Source organism: Balaenoptera borealis (assembly GCF_965194805.1).
Source record: "Balaenoptera borealis genome assembly, chromosome: 1".
Taxonomy (NCBI): Eukaryota; Metazoa; Chordata; class Mammalia; order Artiodactyla; family Balaenopteridae; genus Balaenoptera; species Balaenoptera borealis.
Genome location: NC_138860.1, coordinates 51,136,100 through 51,158,005, shown reverse-complemented (window position 1 = coordinate 51,158,005; position 21,906 = coordinate 51,136,100). Strand labels below are relative to the sequence as shown.

The window sequence follows — 21,906 nt, the reverse complement described above, 5'->3', positions numbered from 1 at the left end:
TAGAATATTTCCATCAGTCTAAAAGGCTTCCTCATATCCCTTTGCAGTCATTCCCTCCCCCTACTTTCTGGCTTCTGGCATGTACTTTTCCTTTTCTAGAATTTCATATAAAGGGAGTCATACAGTATGTAGTTTTTATGTCTGATTTCTTTCATTTAGCGTGATTTTTAGAGATTCATTTATGTTGTTGCTGGTGTCTAAAGTTTGTTCCTATTCATTGTTGAGTAGTACCCAGTTGTATGGAAATGCCACAATTTGTTTTTCTGTTCACCAGATGACCGACATCTGGATTGTTTCCAGATTTGGGCCATTATGAATAAAGCTGCTATGAGTGTTCACATACAGCTCTTTGTGTAGACATATGTTTTTTATTTCTATTCAGCAAGTACCTTGGAGTGGAATTGCTGGGTCATATGCTAACTGCATGTTTAACTTTTTTTTTTTTTTTTTAATAAATCTATTTATTTATTTATTTTTGGCTGCGTTGGGTCTTTGTTGCTGCGCGTGGGCTTTCTCTAGTTGCAGCGAGTGGGGGCTACTCTTTGTTGCAGTGCATGGGCTTCTCATTGCGGTGGCTTCTCTTGTTGCGGAGCATGGTCTATAAACGTGTGGGCTTTAGTAGTTGTGGCACACGGGCTCAGTAGTTGTGGCTCTTGAGCTCTGGCTCAGTAGTTGTGGCGCACGGGCTTAGTTACTCCGCGGCACATGGGATCTTCCTGGACCAGGGATGGAACCTGTGTCCCCTGCATTGGCAGGCGGATTCTTAACCACTGCACCACCAGGGAAGCCCCTGTTTAACTTTTTAAGAACTGCCAAAATGTTTTCCAAAGTGGCTGAACCATTTGGTAATTCACACCAGCGATATACATAAGTTCTGATTGCTTCATCTTCTTGGCAACATATTATATCGCCAGTCTTTTAAAATTTTACCATTCTAGTGGGTGTGTGGTGGTATCTTCTTGTGGTTTTAATTTACATTTCCCTGTTTGCCAGTGATGTTGACTATGTTTTCATGTGTTTATGTACCATCTGTATATCTTCTTTAGTGAATTGCGCATTTTTATTGGATTATCTTCTTTTTATTGATTTGTAAAAATTCTTTATTCTAGATACAAAACCTTTGTCAGATACATCTGTTGCAAATATTTCAGGTATGTGGCTTGCCTTTTCATTTCCTTAACGGCATCCTTGGAGGAGCAAAAGTTTTCCTTTTGATGAAATCAGATTTGTTGATTCTTTTTTTCCTTTATAGTTTGAACTTTTTGTGTCCTATTTAGAAATCTCTCCTAACTCAAGTAACTAAGACTTTCTCTTACATTTTCTTATAAAAGTTCTATAGTTTTAGGTCCTGCATTAGGTCTGTGATCTAGTTTGTTAATTTTTGTGTATGGTGTGATGTAAGGATCAGTGTTTATTTTGATTACATATAAATATTCAGCTGTTTCAGCATGATTTATTGAAAAGACTGTCCTTTCTCCATTAAACTGCCTTGATGTCTTTGTCAAAAGCCAATTAAGTTGTATATGTGAGGGTCTATTTCTGGACTTTCATTCTGTTCTATTACTATTATGTCTGCCTTTATACCACTGTCTTGATTTTTGTGGCTTTATAGTAAGTCTTGAAATCATATAAATTTGTTCTTCTTTTGCAAATTGTTTTGGCTATTCTAGGTCATATTCCATATGAATTTTAGGATTAATTTAATTTCTACCGAAAGCCTGCTGAAAGTTTTATTGGGATTTTTTTTTAATCTCTAGATCAAGTTGGGGAGAAGTGACATGTTAACAATATTGAGTCTTCTGATCTATGAGCATAATATAACCTTTTCTTGTTCAGTGTTTAATATGTTCTTTTCCCATCCAGTATATTTTTCATCTCAGAAGTTCAATTTATAATCTCTAGGGTTTGGTTTGGGTCTTTTTTATATCTTCCATCTTTCCCTTCAGCATACTCATCATTGACTTCTTGAATACTTGGAGTGTTCTTTTTTTTTTTAATTTATTATTATTTTATTTATTTTTGGCTGTGTTCGGTCTTCGTTTCTGTGCGAGGGCTTTCTCTAGTTGCGGCAAGCGGGGGCCACTCTTCACCGCGGTGCGCGGGCCTCTCACTGTCGCGGCCTCTCTTGTTGCGGAGCACAAGCTCCAGACGCGCAGACTCAGTAATTGTGGCTCACGGGCCTAGTCGCTCCTCGGCATGTGGGATCTTCCCAGACCAGGGCTCGAACCCGTGTCCCCTGCATTGGCAGGCAGATTCTCAACCACTGCGCCACCAGGGAAGCCCCTTGGAGTGTTCTTATGACAGCTATTTTAATACCCTTGTCTTGTGATTCTAGCATATGTGTCATTTCTGCATTCTGTCATCTGTCATTTCTGAATTGTCTTCTACTGATTGGTTTTTCTCCTAATTACAAGTCATATTTTTCTGCTTCTTTGTATATCTGGTAATTTTTTATTGGATGGCAGATGCTGAATTATATATTGTTGGCTGAATCTCTTTTTCTTCCTTCTTCCCTCCCACCCTCCCTTCCTTCTTCCTTCTTTCCCTCCCTCCCGGCTGTCTATGTATAATTTATTGGGGGGGGTAGGAATGTAATTAAATTACCTGAAATTGGTTTGATTATTTCTGTGTTTATTTTAGGTTTCATTAGGCTGATTTAGAAAAGCCTTAAGTCTGTTGGCCCTGCTAGGCAGTACCTTTCTGAGGGTATCGACGGGACTTGGTGTCCTGTGTGTTAGGATGTCTTTACACCGTAGCTGGTGGGAACGCAAACTATTTTGCCCCAGTATAAAATGCCTAGTGATTGTTCTGCCTACTCCTTTCAGGTAGGTTTTCTCCCTGGCCTTGGTGGTCCCCTCACATACGTGAGCCAGATCGCTACCCAGCCTAAGGCTCAAAGCGACCTCTGCAGGTCTCCAGCTTCTTTTCTCTCTGCAGCTGCCTCTTCACTTGTACTTTTCCCCCACGAATTCCAGACACCTGGCCTCCATGAATTCCAAACTCTGTCTTCTCAGCACAGTGAGACCTCCAGGGTCACTGTGGACTCTCCCTCCCTGTACTGCAGCCTGGGCTTTATTTTGACAGTGAGCTCAGGCACTTGTAGGGCTCACTTTGTTTCCTATCTCTCAGGGAGCACTGTCCTCTGAGCTTGTTGTTCAGTGTCTGAAAGCTGTTGTTTTATATACTTTGTCCAGTTTTTCAGTTGTTTAAAGCAGGAGAGATTATTTTTCAATCCCTGTTTAATTAGCATCATGTCTGGAAGCAGACGTTTTGCTACTCTTTTAAATTCTTTCATCATGTGTCCCTGCTTTCATGTTTTTATACCTTTTAAAATCTGAGATCACCAGTGACTTCCTGTAAAGCCCCATTATTTCACTAGAACTCACTGTCTCTTTTCCACTCTAGTGGGCATTAATTATAGTCTTGCGGTCAGAGTTTTACTTTTTAGAATACCCTGTAAAATTCTCCTTAATTTAATTTATCATAAATGTATGGCACATGTACCACATGCTACTGCTGCTAGATGCAAAGATGAATAAGATATTGGATTATGCCTGATTTTTTTTCTGAATTTTTGAAATCTGTAATTTTAAGGTCTAGAGCGGTGCTTTTCAGAATGTAGTCAGCATACCGGTACTAGTCTATGAAGCATTTGTGATGATGGACAACACAATAGCACATTGTTTAGCTCCCCTAGATTTTTTTTTTTTCCTAAAGGAGGACTTTCTTGAAGGAAGCAGTGTGTTGGTTTAGATGTTGGCAAAAGCTCCTTCTCTCATTGTAGGCAGGTTCAAACAATTCATAGACCAGCTCCTTCAGTAGCCTTGGTCTAGAGTACACATGTGAGGATGCTAGTATCCACTTCCGTGGCTATTAAGAACTCTCAGCATGGAGTTCCCAGCAGTTTATTCCATTGCAAAGATTATTTCTTCTTAGTTAAACTAATTCCCAAGGAATTCTTTTTGTGGCTGATAATTGGCTTTTGGAATTTCTTAGCAAACACAGTCTTGGTCAGTTTTGTTTTTATGCTGGCAGACTTGGAATTGGAACCACTTTCACAATAGAGAAGGCCCGTGGGACACCATTTTGCTCACTGCTGAGAGGAGGAAGTAAGGGAGCTTAAGGATTCTTCCCTGGAATTATAGCCAGTTTATTTTTTTGATGTCCTAGAAAGAGATCTTCCCTTCCTTATTCACAAGTACATATTTTTTCCTCTCTTCTTTGCCCTCATCCTGACAAGATTTATTTTATCTCAGTGCATGATCCCCCATCCTCATCTCCTTTCCATTTTTTGACTGGTTTCTGAGTCTCTTTCTCTCTGTTTTGCCATTGGTAATTGGCACCACCTAACCAGAAGATGGTTGTAACACACGTTAGTAAAGGTCTAGAATGGGAGGGTGTGAAAACCTCTTGAAAAGACCTGTGTTTTCTTTCTTTTTCAGTGGAAAGCTCTCCAGAGAGCCTAGAGAATGAAGATTTTTCTAGTAGCCATGCTATTACAGTGTTCAAAGATAAGAGTCAGGGAGCCATGGACCAGCTGTCTTTGATTTTGTCTCCTGAGCACCAGATTTCTCAGAAGCTCTACATTCCTCGAAGCACAGCCACTGCTGCCTTAGGAGCTGCTGCGCGGCTAGCCACATCCAGGAGCCTCCTGCACTGGTACCCCAGTGTGAAAAGGATGGAAGCATGAGAGAGCAGGGAGGATAAAATAAACTAGATGCTTAGGGCATGGTGACCTCCCAGGCCAAAAGAAGAAGGAGGTATTGAGACAAAGTAGTATTTTGATGGTTGATGCTTGTGTCTTTCTGTGTGACTCTTCGTTAGCTTTGTTATGCTAACAGTCCGCTTTGTTGTGTAAGTATTGATGTTTAATGTTAATTTTCATTTTTATGGATGTTTCTTTTTCTGTATGGTTTTGTTCACCTTTGCTCAGTGTAGTAGTTTAAAGGATTTTTTGTGTTTCTATAAATGTTTTTCTTGTATATATCGTGACTGATAAATGTAAACTGAAAAACTAATGTTTTGTGATCCATATGCAATAAGACAAAAATTCTCACATCCCTATCTCCAGAAAAAGGATGTCTGAATTTTAAGGCTGCTTTTTCTCATTTGAAAACTTCTATATCATAGAGAGAATCTAGGGCTCCAATCTTTACCATCATTATTTCTTTGAAATACTAGGATCAGTAAGAAAATCCACACCATGAAGCTTTGGTCATGTGAACCCTTTTACATTTAAAAAAAATTAAGCTGTCTTTCAGCATAGGCAATTTCTTGAAGACTAACAACAAAATTATAGAGACCGATTGTTGAAACTTAGCTGAGCCATCTCTGTAAGTCATCATAGTTCCCTGGAGCCTTAATGTAACAGTAGTTAAACAGTGGTATTGTTTAAGCATTTATATAACATGATGTTCTCTGAAGTCCAATTTATTATGTGACATTCTGTTTAGCTCATAGTATAAACCATCAGGAGAAAAGACTGAAAGGTGAAATTAAAGAATGTGAGTGATACAAATTTCTTTGTGATAAAATACCAGACTTATACCCAAATGTAAAAAATCCAATACAGAAGCATTTCTTAGTGGTAAAATCAGAGAAAGAGGTGTGAATTACTGGCACGCTGCCTATGACTAGGTTCTCACCCTTTAGCCCCTCTTTTAAGGCCTCCTCTTTTGGCATTAAATGGCAGAGCTGGCCCCTAGTTCCTTTCTGTCTTTCTACAATAAGGAATGTCTCCTCTTTCCTTCTCAGTTACTTAATAAGCAAAATGTCCACTGAGGAAGGGAGTGAGATGAGAGTAAATATCAGAGTGCATTTAAATGTAGAGTATTACTGGTTGAAACTTCTTTCTTAGAATGAAGTGATCATGAAACAAAATTTAACCCAAACTATCTCTAACTACTGAGTGTTTTGGTTTAAAAACCTTAGAGAAAACATGTTAAATGCAGTAAAATTTTAAAATCCAGATTTACCTTTAATTCCAATATATCTGTAAGAATGGTGGTATACTAATTGACCAAAAAACTGTAGTCTGGAAACATCAGTGATAGTTGACCCAGAAAGAACAGGTTTCCCATTTGGGTTTTTGTGATTTTCCATCAGACATCTTTATTGGAGAAGACAGTTGAAGAGTTATATGGAGGGTCAATGAACAGTTAAATATCACATGACAGTTAAATTTCGTATGTGATACTCAACTGTGATATGAACTGGAAAAGCTGTTTTTCATATAAGTTTAGGTAATTATCCACAATTTGTTTCTAAAGAAGAAAATTCATTTTGGATGATGCTTCTTAGAATTCATTCTTTAGAGAAGAAACCCAGAATATTGAGTTATATTCATCACTTCTCCAGATGGACAATCATTGGGTTTCCGGTAGGGTGAATCTGGTAGAAGCAGTATTTACATATTTAGTAGGTCAAACTGTAACCCTCTCTATAATGGCACAAAACTACCAGCAAGAACTCTACCAACACTGGGTAACCTGACAGCAACTAATTTCACACTTTGCCAGTTAGATGGGGATAATGGAATCACTGTGCTAATAAGGCTCTTTCAGAATCCTATCCATTTGCAAATGGCCAGATAGAGAATCATTTAGACAGACCCATGTCAAACTAATGAGTGTCAACACACTTTGACAGAAGCCTATTTAGTAATGAATAGTTAAGATCCTATTTGAATTAGCAGAGTGAAGAATGAACCTTTGGAGGCTCGCACATTTTGACTACTTGACTTTGACTAGGACAGCCAATCTGCCAATATGTTTCCCTACCTTCTCCCAAAAGGTGCGCTTTGTTTGGTAGTTAACTGAAATAGCTCAAAGCATCAAACAAATTTAATAGATCATTTGAAAATGAATAAATAGGTTTCTGTATATGGGCAGGAATAGCAATAAGAAATGCTCAAAAGATCGGGAGATGCTCGTGGTTTAGGGTTAATTATATTTTATTGTCAAAAGATGGGTTGATATCTACTATACTTAGAACAGGCCCCCCCCCCATATTTTTGGTGTTAAGGATCTATTAGAAGTAGTGACGGTCCCCAAGAAATGTTGACTGAGAAGTGGGGGCCTGAGGTGTGTGTTGAGGGAATGGGGGTGAGAACACACAGGAGAATCCTGGTTGTAAACTCCTTAGGGGTGGCAGAGAGAGTGGCTTTACTATTAGCCACTCAGGTTTTAACTCCAGTGGCTTGTGCCAATACCCCTCTCCCATCCAAAAACACACCATGGGATATCAAAAGAGGGCCATTCCAGCTGAGTGAGCCATGCCTTTTCCCTCTCACTCTCACACATTTGAGATGCCAGTTGTCCATTTCAAGGTATAACTAGGGGATAACTAGAGACTTCTGCCTGCAGTCAGACTATGTCTAACCTAAAGACTTAGAATTGTAGAATTTTGGTGTAGAAGGGACCTCAGATGAGGAAGTTTGAAACCTAGAAAGACTGACTTGCCTATAGTAACACAGCTTAAATTCCCATTTCTGCTGACTCTTAGCTCCTCAGGGCCCTTTCCACAGGAAAATACTGCAACACCATCTTGTGTCATGTAAATGATTTGATGCCAGAAGACACAGTTTGGGCATAAGTCCAAAAGAATGGTGGTTCTGATAGATAGCTGAGCAACCCCTGGTGTTGGTGGGGAGAGAGGGATTGATTTACAAAGATCTCATATTTTTGAATGTGGATAGATTAAATAACAGTGGGCCAGTTATACAGCTGAAGAATCTGAATCGGGGTGGGGGGGGGGGCGGGAATCTTCGGGGGTGAGAAACTAAAATCTTACAGAGCAGTCCTTCTGAGGCTTCCTATTAACATTTATACTAGGTAGCAAGGCCTTTCTAACAAACTTTTGGTATCTTTTCAGAATTAAATTCATTTTACTTATGTATACAGTGCCACATTCATAATTTTGCAGGAGCCATCACTAAGACATTTAAAAGATTTCATTTCTGATAGCTCATTCAGATCTTGACGTTTTCCAAGATGCCAACCAAGGCGCCTGTCAACTAGATTTGTCCGTGTGCTTTGAACGCAGCCCTGTTCCTAACAGGTGTCATTTGTCTCATTTAGTCAGTCACCAGTTGGCCTAGTAAGTTCTTGGTGTCATTAGCCTTTTGGAACCAGAATACTTTAAACTCTGCCATTCTTAACCACGTAGACAGAAATTGTTTTAACTTCTCAGGCAAGGACTTCTCTAACTTTAGAATTATCATTGTGTGCCACTTTTCACATGAAATTGAGTGTTTGACATACCCCAAAACTGAGTAGAGAATTTATTCATAGCTAAATTTTCTTGGTTATAAGCATAGATTTCAGGAAATGCTTTTATCTTTCTGTTTGGTGTAAACTTTTATATTTCTGTTAAATTTTTTTGATGTTTTTTAGTTTATGGAAAAATGGTTATATAGGAAACAATGTTTACTTGATTATTGCTTCTTGGTGCAATTTAGATAAATAATTTGATGAGGAAACCAAAATATTACTCTGTTTCTGCCTTCTAAATTTATGTTATGGAACTAATGGGAAGTTATTGGGCTCAAAGAATTACGATTAGCCTAATCTTTGGAGTTTGTAACAGCATTTTGTTTGATTTATTTAAATATTTATGAAGTTGGAATTTGTTTTGTCAAAAATGTCTAGGTGGTTTTTTTTATAGTTTTTGTTGTGATAATTCTGCAGGAACGAAAATTTCACTTAAATACGTGACCCAAAGAGCTTAGTTGAGTAAAATACAAAATCTCCTTGTGTAGTTGTGAAAACAAATATTTGACATTCTTCTTGACCAAGATATATGTCTTCATCTTTGGCATGACCTCTTTATTCTTCATGTACTTTGGCCTTTGTAAACCTTTGCTGTATTGTAAATACTTTTATTCCATGAAATTGGAGATTCATTCACACTGGAGCCTTTTCTTAAGTACCCGGCAGCCACATTTCAAAGACTTGTTTTCTTTCTCTCCTTCATAGCAACGGATCAAACCCTTCTAAGCCATCTTCCAGTTTCTTAAATTCTCTTTTGAGACTATTCCACACATGAATTCCAAACCTAGTCCCATCTTGCTGTGACTGTAATTCAGTGCTCTTTCAGTCACTTCCTTGATTTCCTGGTTCCACATTCAGAGTCTGCTGCAGTAGCTCTTCTGCCTTGAGCAGAGTATTTCCAGGTGGTTCTCAACACCATGTAAGTGATGTTTGGTACAAACTCTTCCTTAATCTGTCATTCATTCCACAGGACCACAGGTGGAAACCAAAGACTGAGCTCAGTTCATTTCTTACTACAACAAATGACTCCTTGACAAAAGCCTCCTGTTACTACAGTGTTGTTACTCATATATTCTGATGAAAAATCTCTTCTTATACCATGTATATGACAATACCTGTCAATTAAATAAGACTATGTATGAACCATTTAGAATACTATTAGGCAAAATATATCCCCACAGGATGTTCCATATTTCCTCCTCACAATACCTTCCTCCTTAACAGATACTGGTCTTTCCTTTTGCTTAGAAGGATGAAACTTAAGTAGATATACATGATATGGGCCAGAGCCACAAGTTTATCCTTTCTTTTCTGAATTTTAAAAGTAATAACATTCCTTTACTCATCTGGAGTGGGGCAGAGGCCTGTCAAATTCTACCTCCTAAATGTCTCATTAGTCCACCTATTTCTCTGTAGAGCTGCTGCCACCACCTTAATTGAACTGAGAGGAGAGGGGTAGAACATTTGGCTATAAATAAGTGATAACATCCTTCTTACATCTCACATTTTAGGCAGTGGAACAACTGTTTATGATCAGGTAGACTGTGTTTTTCAACAACTTTTTCTGCAGTTGATGCAGATTTATCTTTGCTAAACTGTTTGGATTCAGAAATATAACTCCACCAAAACTTTTTGGTCTTTATTTGGTTTCTACATGGAATTGACCCAACAGTTGACTTTACCCAGATTGATGAGGCTCAGCAAAGTTGCCTCAAAACGTGTGTTAAGGGAAAAATGGTGAGTTTTACAATAAAAGCCAAATCAGTTCTAGCAAACATCATGTAATTATCAATAAACCCGCATTCTGTACTGGCTTTGCTTAGAATCTTTTCAGATTTACAAAGTCATTCAACTTATTGTGGAAATTAGTTTTTGATATAAATTCTAGAGTTCTGCAGAATTTTTATCAAGTCTCTTGGCTAAGTTGAATGAAATTAACGCTCACTGATGCTACCTTGTTCTTGTACCAGATCATAAGCATAGAATACTCTTGAGACATAGTCTTATTAAAGACCATTTGCTTGGACTTCCCTGGTGGTACAGTGGTTAAGAATCCGCCTGCCAATGCAGGGGACACGGGTTCGATCCCTGGCTCGGGAAGATCCCACATGCCATGGAGCAGCTAAGCCCGTGCGCCACAGCTACTGAGCCTGCACTCTACAGCCCGTGCTCCGCAACAAGAGAAGCTATCGCAATGAGAATCCCTGCACCACAACGAAGAGTAGACCCCACTTGCTGCAACTAGAGAAAGCCTGTGCGCAGCAGTGAAGACCCAACATAGCCAAAAAATTTTTTAAACTTTTTAAAAAATATTCCCTGTCATTACCAAGAATGTGATTGTGGCACATGAGAAGATTTACATTAAAAAAAAAAAAAAGACCATTTGCTTGAACAACTTGGCAGAATCATCTGTTTGACGTGAATGTAATGTTTAAGAATTTCCAAGTTCTATATGCTATGCATCTGTGATCCCTAACCATTTATGGGGTCATTAACTTTATTTTAAATAAATGTCAAACACTGAGGACTGTCTCCCCAGAAAGTGCCTGTTCGTACAAAATTGTTCCCTATTTTTTAGGAGTCTGTGACTCAAACCCACCCTACACATTCGTGAACAGGAAAATTACCCTCCTCCCTGCCCCCCCACTTCCACCCCTGGTGTCCCTGCCACCATCCCCTAGTTGCCTCAGATATAAACCTAGGAGTAGAATCATTCTTGACTGCTCCCTGCCCTTCGTCCCACATCCAGCCCGTCATAAAGGGCTGTCAAATTCTACCCCTAAATATCTCACCAGTCCTATTTCTCTGTGAAGCTACTGCCACCACCTTAGGCCAAGCCACCTTCATGTCTTTTCTGGCAGGTGGTAGATGTTCAGTACATTTTATTGAGTGAATAAGTAAACAGGACAGAGAATAAGATATAATTAAGATCAACTGAAATCTTGATCTCTTTTCTACAAGGTTATGTTCTGAATGTCTATTAAACAGAAGGCTTTACTGGGAAGAGTCTAATCAAATACGAGCAAACAGCCCATTTAAACTTTGCTTTTCGAATTGAATAAGGAGCACATCCTTCAGATGAGACAACTGAGTAGTAGAAGGACCAGAGATATTTTGTCCAGGTCACTCTTCCACACAAACCGTATTTGGTTATTTTCCTGGTTTGGCTTGCGAAAGAAAGTGCCAAAATAAAAAAATTTTTTTTTAAGTTCAACATTTGCAGCTTCTCAGCAACCAGCCTCTTAGCCGTCTCTCAGAAAAATTTGATTTACCAAATTGGCTCCTTTTAGTTTATCGTTCTTTATTCTTGGAGCCTCACCTCTGACTTCCCATCTTATTTTCCAGAAAATTCTTTCAGCACCACAGACTCCAGTTCAGTATTCAAGCAAAAGAAATTGATTTAAAAGTGTTCTTTAGGGTTAATATATTAATTTGGACATAAACTGCTTTTGTGGACTTTCTGGTGGCCTCTCAGTTGGGGCTAAATTGAGTTGTGTAATGGGGGGGGGGCAGGCTTGTGACAGCGCTATGTATGGTGCCAAATAATGGCCTCTAGGGGCAAAAGCAAAATGAAAGACACCAGAGAATCTACTCTTCTTACCCAGAACCTCCTTTTTAGTTTTTGGTGACTTTTATGCCATTAATACTTTTTAAGAATATATTGACTTGGAAGATTCATATTGTGAGGTTTTCCTGTTTTGAATTCAGTGTAGTGATTTGCAACTAAAGAAACGAGCAGGGAAACTGCCACCAGCTTTAAACTTGTTAGATGGCAAAGGTTAAATTAAAGATTCACACTGAAATATAAAATGCTCGTGACTGACCGTTACCGACATTACAGAGCCCACAGGAAGGGCAGCAGTTTGCCATCCTGGCCCTGTGTTTTAATCACCTGGAGGAGTTTTCAAAAACGTCCCCAGCTTGGACCACATCATCCTCCAAAGGTTCTGGTTTTATTGGTCCCAGGTGTTCCAATGAGCAGAAAGGGCCGAGAACTACTGTGCAGGAGGATAATCCCAACTCCAAGAAAAACTACACACCGTGCCCTGACCTTTCTCACCATAAGCTTTAAAGTTTAAAGTGATGGTTCTTCAGGGAGGGGTTAGAGGAGGCTGCTGTCCAACTTTTTCAAACTACTCCTGCTGCCCGGTCCTGCCTGCCCATCTCCTCGTCCTTTGCCTCATCTGACAGAGCCCACCATCCCCACCCCCCACTTTCCCTCCCATGCACAGATACGTGAGCCACTGTGACAGACTGGAGGGTTTTATCCCTTGGAAACACTGGCCTGGGAATGAGGAGTTGAGAACTATTGTGTTAGAAAATGATTTTTATTTTAAATAAATAGGGTGCTGATTGACTACTGCAATTGAATTTTAAATTTTAATTGTAGTAACAACAGTTAACAGGAGGTCTACCCCCTAAACAGATTTTTCAAGTGGACAATACCACATTGTTAACTATAGGCACCATGTTGTACAGCAGATCCCTAGAACTTAGCTGTGTTACTGAGGTTTTAACCCCGTGGATTAGCAACTCCCCATGTCCCCCAAAATGATCTTATTTTGGTCATCTGATATCTAAATCCCAGGTTCTTTGATCTCGCATGGTGGCATTTTCCCACTAAATATTGTAAAGATTTAATGTGGGACACGGCCCCCAGATGCCATCTTGGATGCAGTGTTCTTCACCCAACTTCTGCACACACCCGCCTGAGCTGAGGTGCTGGCAGCAGCCATTCCGCACTAGGAACTCCGGTCGGAAGAGCCAGGTGCAAGGCCTCTGCACATAGCCCCCTGTGAGCAAGTGAAACCCGACTAAGCACAAAGGAAAAAAAAAAAAAAGCCATCTCAGAGCTGTGACTATTTTCAAGGCTACTATTTTTCTCTGTGGAACACTGCCTTTGGAGCAAAACAAGGAAGAAGCAGGTGATTCTAATGTGCAGCGCAGAAGGACGGCCACTGCAGGCCAGCTTCTCCAACTCTGAAGGCACTCCAGCCATGTGGCTGACAGGGTCTTGGTGTTCCGGCCGGGTGTCAGGCCTGAGCCTCTGAGGTGGGAGAGCCGAGTTCAGGACATTAGACGACCAGAGACCTCCTGGCCTCACATAATATCAATTGGCGAAAGCTCTCTCAGAGATCTCCGTCTCAACGCCAAGACTGAACTCCACTCAATGACCAGCAAGCTACAGTGCTGGACACCCCATGACAAACAAATAGCAAGACAGGAACACAACCCCACCCATTAGCAGAGAGGCTGCCTAAAATCATAATAAGGTCACAGACACCCCAAAACACACCACCAGATGCGGTCCTGACCACCAGAAAGACAAGATCCAGCCTCATGCACCAGAACACAGGCACCAGTCCCCTCCACCAGGAAGCCTACACAACCCACTGAACCAACGTTACCCGCTGGGGGCAGACACCACCAACAACGGGAACCACGAACCTGCAGCCTCCGAAAAGGGGACCCCAAACACAGTATGTTAAGCAAAATGAGAAGACAGAGAAATATGCAGCAGATGAAGGAGCAAGGTAAAAACCCACCAGACCAAACAAATGAAGAGGAAATAGGCAGTCTACCTGAAAAAGAATTCAGAGTAATGATAGTAAAAATGATCCAAAATCTTGGAAATACAATGGAGAAAATACAAGAAACATTTAAGAAGGACCTTGAAGAACTAAAGAGCAAACAATCAATGATGAACAACACAATAAATGAAAATAAAAATTCTCTAGAAGGAATCAATAGCAGAATAACTGAGGCAGAAGAATGTATAAGTGACCTGGAAGATAAAATAGTGGAAATAACTACCACAGAGCAGGATAAAAAAAAAGAATGAAAAGAATTGAGGACAGTCTCAGAGACCTCTGGGACAACATAAAACTTACCAACATTCGAATTATAGGGGTCCCAGAAGAAGAAGAGAAAAAGAAAGGGACTGAGAAAATATTTCAAGAGATTATATGGGAAAATCTCTTAATATGGGAAAGGAAAACTTCCTTAATATGGGAAAGGAAGTAGTCAATCGAGTCCAGGAAGCACAGAGAGTCCCATATAGGATAAATCCAAGGAGAAACACGCCAAGATACATATTAATCAAACTATCAAAAATTAAATACAAAGAAAAAATATTAAAAGCAGCAAGGGAAAAGCAGCAAATAACATACAAGGGAATCACCATAAGGTTAACAGCTGATCTTTCAGCAGAAACTCTGCAAGCCAGAAGGGAGTGGCAGGACATATTTAAAGTGATGAAAGGGAAAAACCTGCAACCAAGATTACTCTACCCAGCAAGGATCTCATTCAGATTCAACAGAGAAATTAAAACCTTTACAGACAAGCAAAAGTTAAGAGAATTCAGCACCACCAAACCAGCTTTACAACAAATCCTAAAGGAACTTCTCTAGGCAGGAAACACAAGAGAAGGAAAAGACCTACAATAAAAAACCCAAAACAATTAAGAAAATGGTAATAGGAACACACATATCAATAACTACCTTAAATGTAAATGGATTAAATGCTCCAACCAAAAGACATAGACTGGCTGAATGGATACAAAAACAAGGCCCATATATATGCTGTCTACAAGAGACCCACTTCAGACCTAGGGATGCATACAGACTGAAAGTGAGGGGATGGAAAATGATATTCCATGCAAATGGAAATCAAAAGAAAGCTGGAGTAGCAATTCTCATATCAGACAAAATAGACTTTAAAATAAAGACTATTACAGGAGACAAAGAAGGACACTATATAATGATCAAGGGATCGATCCAAGAAGAAGGTATAACAATTGTAAATATTTATGCACCCAACATAGGAGCACCTCAATACATAAGGCAAATACTAACAGCCATAAAAGGGGAAATCAACAGTAACACAATCATAGTAGGGGACTTTAACACCCCACTTTCACCAATGGACAGATCATCCAAAATGAAAATAAATAAGGAAACACAAGCTTTAAATGATACATTAAACAAGATGGACTTAATTGATATTTATAGGACATTCCACCCAAAAACAACAGAATACACATTTTTCTCAAGTGCTCATGGAACATTCTCCAGGATAGATCATATCTTGGGTCACAAATCAAGCCATGGTAAATTTAAGAAAATTGAAATCGTATCAAGTATCTTTTCCGACCACAACGCTATGAGACTAGATATCAATTACAGGAAAAGATCTGTAAAAAATACAAACACATGGAGGCTACACAATACACTACTTAATAACGAAGTGATCACTGAAGAAATCAAAGGGGAAATCAAAAAATACCTAGAAACAAATGACAATGGAGACACGACGACCCAAAACCTATGGGATGCAGCAAAAGCAGTTCTAAGAGGGAAGTTTATAGCAATACAAGCCTACCTCAAGAAACAGGAAACATCTCGAATAAACAACCTAACCTTGCACCTAAAGCAATTAGAGAAAGAAGAACAAAAAACCCCCAAAGTTAGCAGAAGGAAAGAAATCATAAAGATCAGATCAGAAATAAATGAAAAAGAAATGAAGGGAACGATAGCGAAGATCAGTAAAACTAAAAGCTGGTTCTTTGAGAAGATAAACAAAATTGATAAACCATTAGCCAGACTCATCAAGAGAAAAAGGGAGAAGACTCAAATCAACAGAATTAGAAATGAAAAAGCAGAAGTAACAACTGACACTGCAGATACAAAGGATCATGAGAGATTACTACAAGCAACTATATGCCAATAAAATGGACAACCTGGAAGAAATGGACAATTTCTTAGAAAAGTACAACCTTCTGAGGCTGAACCAGGAAGAAATAGAAGATATAAACAGACCAATCACAAGCACTGAAATTGAAACTGTGATTAAAAATCTTCCAACAAACAAAAGCCAAGGACCAGATGGATTTACAGGTGAATTCTATCAAACATTTAGAGAAGAGCTAACACATATCCTTCTCAAACTCTTCCAAAATGTAGCAGAGGGAGGAACACTCCCAAACTCCTTCTACAAGGCCACCATCACCCTAATACCAAAACCAGACAAAGATGTTACAAAAAAAGAGAAAACTACAGGCCAATATCACTGATGAACATAGATGCAAAAATCCTCAACAAAATACTAGCAAACAGAATCCAACAGCACATTAAAAGGATCATACACCATGATCAAGTGGGGTTTATCCCAGGAATGCAAGGATTCTTCAATGTATGCAAATCAATCAGTGTGATACACCATATTAACAAATTGAAGGAGAAAAACCATATGATCATCTCAATAGATGCACAAAAAGCTTTCGACAAAATTCAACACCTATTTATGATAAAAACTCTCCAGAAAGTAGGCATAGAGGGAACTTACCTCAGCATAATAAAGGCCATATATGACAAACCCACAGCCAACATCGTCTTCAATGGTGAAAAACTGAAACCATTTCCACTAAGATCAGGAACAAGACAAGGTTGCCCACTCTCATCACTATTATTCAACATAGTTTTGGAAGTTTTAGCCACAGCAATCAGAGAAGAAAAAGAAATAAAAGGAATCCAAATCGGAAGAGAAGTAAAACTGTCACTGTTTACAGATGACATGATACTATACATAGAGAGTCCTAAAGATGCCACCAGAAAACTACTAGAACTAATCAATGAATTTGGTAAAGTAGCAGGATACAAAATTAATGCACAGAAATCTCTTGCATTCCTATACACTAATGACGAAAAATCTGAAAGAGAAATTAAGGAAGCACTCCCATTTACCTCTGCAACAAAAAGAATAAAATACCTAGGAATAAACCTACCTAAGGAGACAAAAGACCTATATGCAGAAAACTATAAGACACTGATGAAAGAAATTAAAGATGATACAAACAGAGGGAGAGATATACCATGTTCTTGGATTGGAAGAATCAACATTGTGAAAATGACTCTACTACACAAAGCAATCTACAGATTCAGTGCAATCCCTATCAAACTACCAATGACATTTTTCACAGAACTAGAACAAAAAATTTCACAGTTTGTATGGAAACACAAAAGACCCCAAATAGCCAAAGCAATCTTGAGAACGAAAAATGGAGCTGGAGGAATCAGGCTCCCTGACTTCAGACTATACTACAAAGCTACAGTAATCAAGACAGTATGGTACTGGCACAAAAACAGAAATATAGATCAGTGGAACAGGATAGAAAGCCCAGAGATAAACCCACGCACATATGGTCAACTTATCTTTGATAAAGGAGGCAAGAATATACAATGGAGAAAAGACAGCCTCTTCATTAAGCAGTGCTGGGAATACTGGACAGCTACATGTAAAAGAATGAAATTAGAACACTTCCTAACACCATACACAAAAATAAACTCAAAATGATTAAAGACCTAAATGTAAGGCCAGACACTATAAAACTCTCAGAGGAAAACATAGGCAGACACTCTATATCATAAATCACAGCAAGATCGTTTTTGACCCACCTCCTATGGGTGAAAGAAATGGAAATAAAAACAAAAATAAACAAATGGGACCTAATGAAACTTAAAAGCTTTTGCACAACAAAGGAAACTATAAGCAACACGAAAAGACAACCCTCAGAATGGGAGAAAATATTTGCAAATGAAGCAACTGACAAAGGATTAATCTCCAAAATATACAAGCAGCTCATGCAGCTCAATATCAAAAGAACAAACAACCCAAACCAAAAGGGGGCAGACGACCTAAATAGACATTTCTCTGAAGAAGATATACAGATTGCCAGCAAACACATGAAAGGATGCTCAACATCACTAATCATTAGAGAAATGCAAATCAAAACTACAATGAGGTATCACCTCACACCAGTCAGAATGGCCATCATCAAAAAATCTACAAACAATAAATGCTGGAGAGGGTGTGGAGAAGAGGGAACCCTCTTTCACTGTTGGTGGGAATGTAAATTGATACAGCCACTATGGAGAACAGTATGGAGGTTCCTTAAAAAACTAAAAATAGAACTACCATATGACCCAGCAATCCCACTACTGGGCGTATACCCTGAGAAAACCATAATTCAAAAAGACACATGCACCCCAATGTTCATTGCAGCACTATTTACAATAGCCAGGACATGGAAGCAACCTAAGTGTCCATCGACAGATGAATGGATAAAGAAGATGTGGCACATATATACAATGGAATATTACTCAGCCATAAAAAGAAACGAAATTGAGTTATTTGTAGTGAGGTGGATGGACCTAGAGTCTGTCATACAGAGTGAAGTAAGTCAGTAAGAGAAAAACAAATACCATATGCTAACACATACATATGGAATCTAAAAAAAAAAAAGGTTCTGAAGAACCTAGGGGCAGGACAGGAATAAAGACGCAGACGTAGAGAATGCACTTGGGGACACGGAGAGGGGGAAGGATAAGCTGAGACGAAGTGAGAGAGTGGCATGGACATATATACACTACCAAATGCAGAATAGATAGCTAGTGGGAATCAGCTGCATCACACAGGGAGATCAGCTTTGTGCTTTGTGACCACCTAGAGGAGTGGGATAGGGAGGGTGGGAGGGAGACGCAAGAGGGAGGGGATATGGGGATATATGTATACGTAGAGCTGATTCACTTTGTTATACAGCAGCAACTAACACAACAATGTAAAGCAATTATATTCCAATAAAGATGTTAAAAAAAAAGATTAATGTGGGTGGTGTTATATGCTTGAGTTGTGGTGGCTTTTCTCTCCTCTCTCAAAAAGGACCAAGTGTTACGGCAACATGACAAGTGTGGGAAGGACATGACCAACCGTGAAGTCAGCAGTAACTCTTTTCTTTTATTCTTTGTTAACCAGTTGATTCAACAAGATAAACGGGTACAACTGGAAACTTGATATGAAACGCTAAGGAAATTGAATTTCCTGCTGTCTTTGGAAGGAATCTGTAGGAGTGTTGGGGTGGTCTGGTGTCACAAAGGGCGTTAGCTGAGGGTTTGTTGATGATACTTCCTGGGCTTTTCTTCAAGACCAGACACAGCTGAGCTTTGAGGAGCAGCTGCTAAAACGGGACAGACAGCAAGAGTGAAAGTAGTGTGTGGAAACCTCGTGGGAGTTTTAACTTGGGGATTATAAACCCAGACTTTCTCTACCTGAATTACCTCTCAGAGTACATTTGGTGAAAGGAATATTTCAACAAAGGTGCATTTTATAAAGTCTGTTGTGTTCTAAATTAATTGAAGTACGTGGTTCTTCCGAGATTGGGTTTTGCTGTCTCCTCACTGCTAGGTGGCGCTCTAGGACAGAAATTCCGTTGCCAAGCCTGGTGCTAAAAATCTTTTCCTTGAAATACTTTGTTTCACAGCACTGTAGAGTTTCAGTGGTGGAAATGGATGGATCCTGGAGCTCACTTCATCCAACCTCTCTTTTTACTTGAAAAAAAACAAATAAAGTGACATAAGTGACTTCTTTGGGAAGTAAGGGTCTTGGAGTAATTCTCATAGGATGCTCTTACCACGCTTTAAAATTTCTTCTAATTTGACCCTACAAGAAGCCGCCACAGAGCTCTCTCTTTACAGAACTTAGACTTTAACACTGTATGTCCATCTTTATTACGTGAAGGTGGAGGGGAAACACCAATATAACCATATTTGGAAGCTACAACTACTAATGCTACCTTGCTCCATTGAAAAAGTTCTAAGGAAAAAAAAAAAGTCACCTTTCCATCTTTATTTTGGACTTTCCAAGCAGATATGTTTTTACCCTCTTTTATAAATTTCTGTTGTAAAAAAAATGCAAAATCCTTACAATTTAAGCACATTTTGAGTCTTTAAAAGGATTTTCTTATCCCAGGGCATTAAATTGTGTGTGTTTGTGTTTTCTTGGGGGAAGGTCCGTGGCTTCCTTGGATCTTCAAGAACGATTAAGAATGCCTTCAGGAATCTTGCAGCCTGTGTTAAAAGACTATAGAGGAGATGGAAATCAACTGTTAACCCTTGTGACTTCACTCTCTGGTGAAGACAAGCAACTTCTATGGTGCAGAGAATGGGTTTGACTCACAACAAGATCTTGAATCAGTTCTAATAACCGTCACTTCATAGGGCTGTACACATCACAAAGCAGCAGAGATAGCCGCCATCAAACTAATGAGTTTGGGTCACATTAGCACAAGGATCGTATATAAGTTCAGCACCCTGTTCACCTCTGGGCAACACCGCATTTACAGAAGAGGTAGACCGTCATTCCCAAGAGTATTGCTTGAATAATAAGAGCTTTATCGAGTTTATGTAAGGTACCACAAGCTGCTTGTTATAGATTATCTGCTTTATACAGATTATCTCATTTAATCCTTTCAGCACCACTATGGGGTAGGTACTATTACTCCTGTTTTACAGATAAGAAAATTGAGGCACAGAAAGGTTAAGTATCTTGCCCACACTTAATATTAACTTACTAAGTACTTATTATATGCTATACCTTCTACATATTTTATTTAATTTTCACAGCATCCCTATTACTATTCCTGTTTTACAAGAGGAGAAACTTGAGGCTCAGAAAATTAATTTACCCAAAGTCACATCTAGTAAGTGGCAGGAACTAAATGTCTGACTCCTCCAAAGAGTTGTCTACGTTGTCTCACACCATGCTTCTTCTATTCCCTCTTAAACCCCCTCCACTTCCACCCACACCACTGTATCAAAAGTGCTCCTGTAGAGGTCACCGGTAGCCTCCACATTGCTGATTCTAAGAGTCAGCCCTCAGTCCTCATCTTGCCTGACCCATCGGTAGCATTTGACGCCCTTTCTCTCCTTCAGGATGCCACATTCTCTAGGGTTCCCTCCTACTTGTTGGTTAATGCTTGGCATCTCCTTTCCTGGCTCCTCCTATTTCCCCCTGACCTCTTGATGCTGGAGGACACCAGCCTTCACTTTCTTGGTGAGTTCCTCCAGTCCCATGGCTTTTGATTATCATCTATATGTTCCCACATATTTATCTCCAGCCCAGACCTCTCTCCTGAACTATATACTCAAATGCCCGCTTGACCTCTACACTCAGATACCCAAACAACATCTGAAACTTAGCAGGTCCAAAATGGAACTCATGGTCTTTGCCCTGTCTGCAACCAAAACCACGCCTTGTACAGAATCTTCTGTAACCCACGTGATTGCAACTCCCTCCATCTAACTACGCAGGCCAAAACCCTGGGAGTTATCACCAACTCTCCTCTTTCTCTCACATTCTGCACCCAATCGGCAGGGGAGTCCTACTGGCTTTACCTTCAAAATGTATCCGGCATCCGACCCCTTCCCCACCACGCCTACTCCTGCCACCTGGTCTGAATCACGGTGTGTAGCCCGGGTTACTTCAGCAGCCTCATCTGGCTTCCCTGCGTCCTACATTGCTCTTTCACTCTGTTCTCCACAAAGCAGTCAGAGAGAAACTTCCAAACCATAAGTTGGAAGGAATCTCTCCTCTGCTTGAGACCCTCCAAGAGCTCCGAGTTCTACTCAGAGTCTTTACCGTGGCCCTCAGTGGCATTGCCAGATAAAATGCAGAATGCCCAGTTAAACTTGGATCTCAGATAAGCAGCAAATAATTTTTTAGTGTAAGTATGTCTCATGCAATATTTGGGACATAGTTATACTTAAAAATATTCATTGTTTATCTGAAATTCAAATGTAACTGG

General features: G+C 39.6%; 1 protein-coding gene across 10 annotated transcripts in view; it reads left to right on the top strand.

The window, feature by feature from the left end:
• The window catches only part of TDRD5 (tudor domain containing 5), a 108,053-nt gene extending 97,258 nt beyond the window's left edge, over nucleotides 1-10,795 (top strand). For 7 of the 10 annotated variants that reach the window (XM_082380846.1, XM_082380845.1, XM_082380844.1 and 4 more), the window contains 2 exons: nucleotides 1,110-1,151; nucleotides 4,443-10,795. In XM_082380846.1, the coding sequence (XP_082236972.1) occupies nucleotides 1,110-1,151; nucleotides 4,443-4,690 (290 nt within the window). In that variant the 3' untranslated portion in view covers nucleotides 4,691-10,795. Of the gene's footprint in view, nucleotides 1-274; nucleotides 2,477-4,442 lie in introns of those variants that run through there. The other 3 variants (XM_082380842.1, XM_082380847.1, XM_082380850.1) reach the window with 2 other exon arrangements.
• Nucleotides 10,796-21,906: the final 11,111 nt, after the last annotated feature.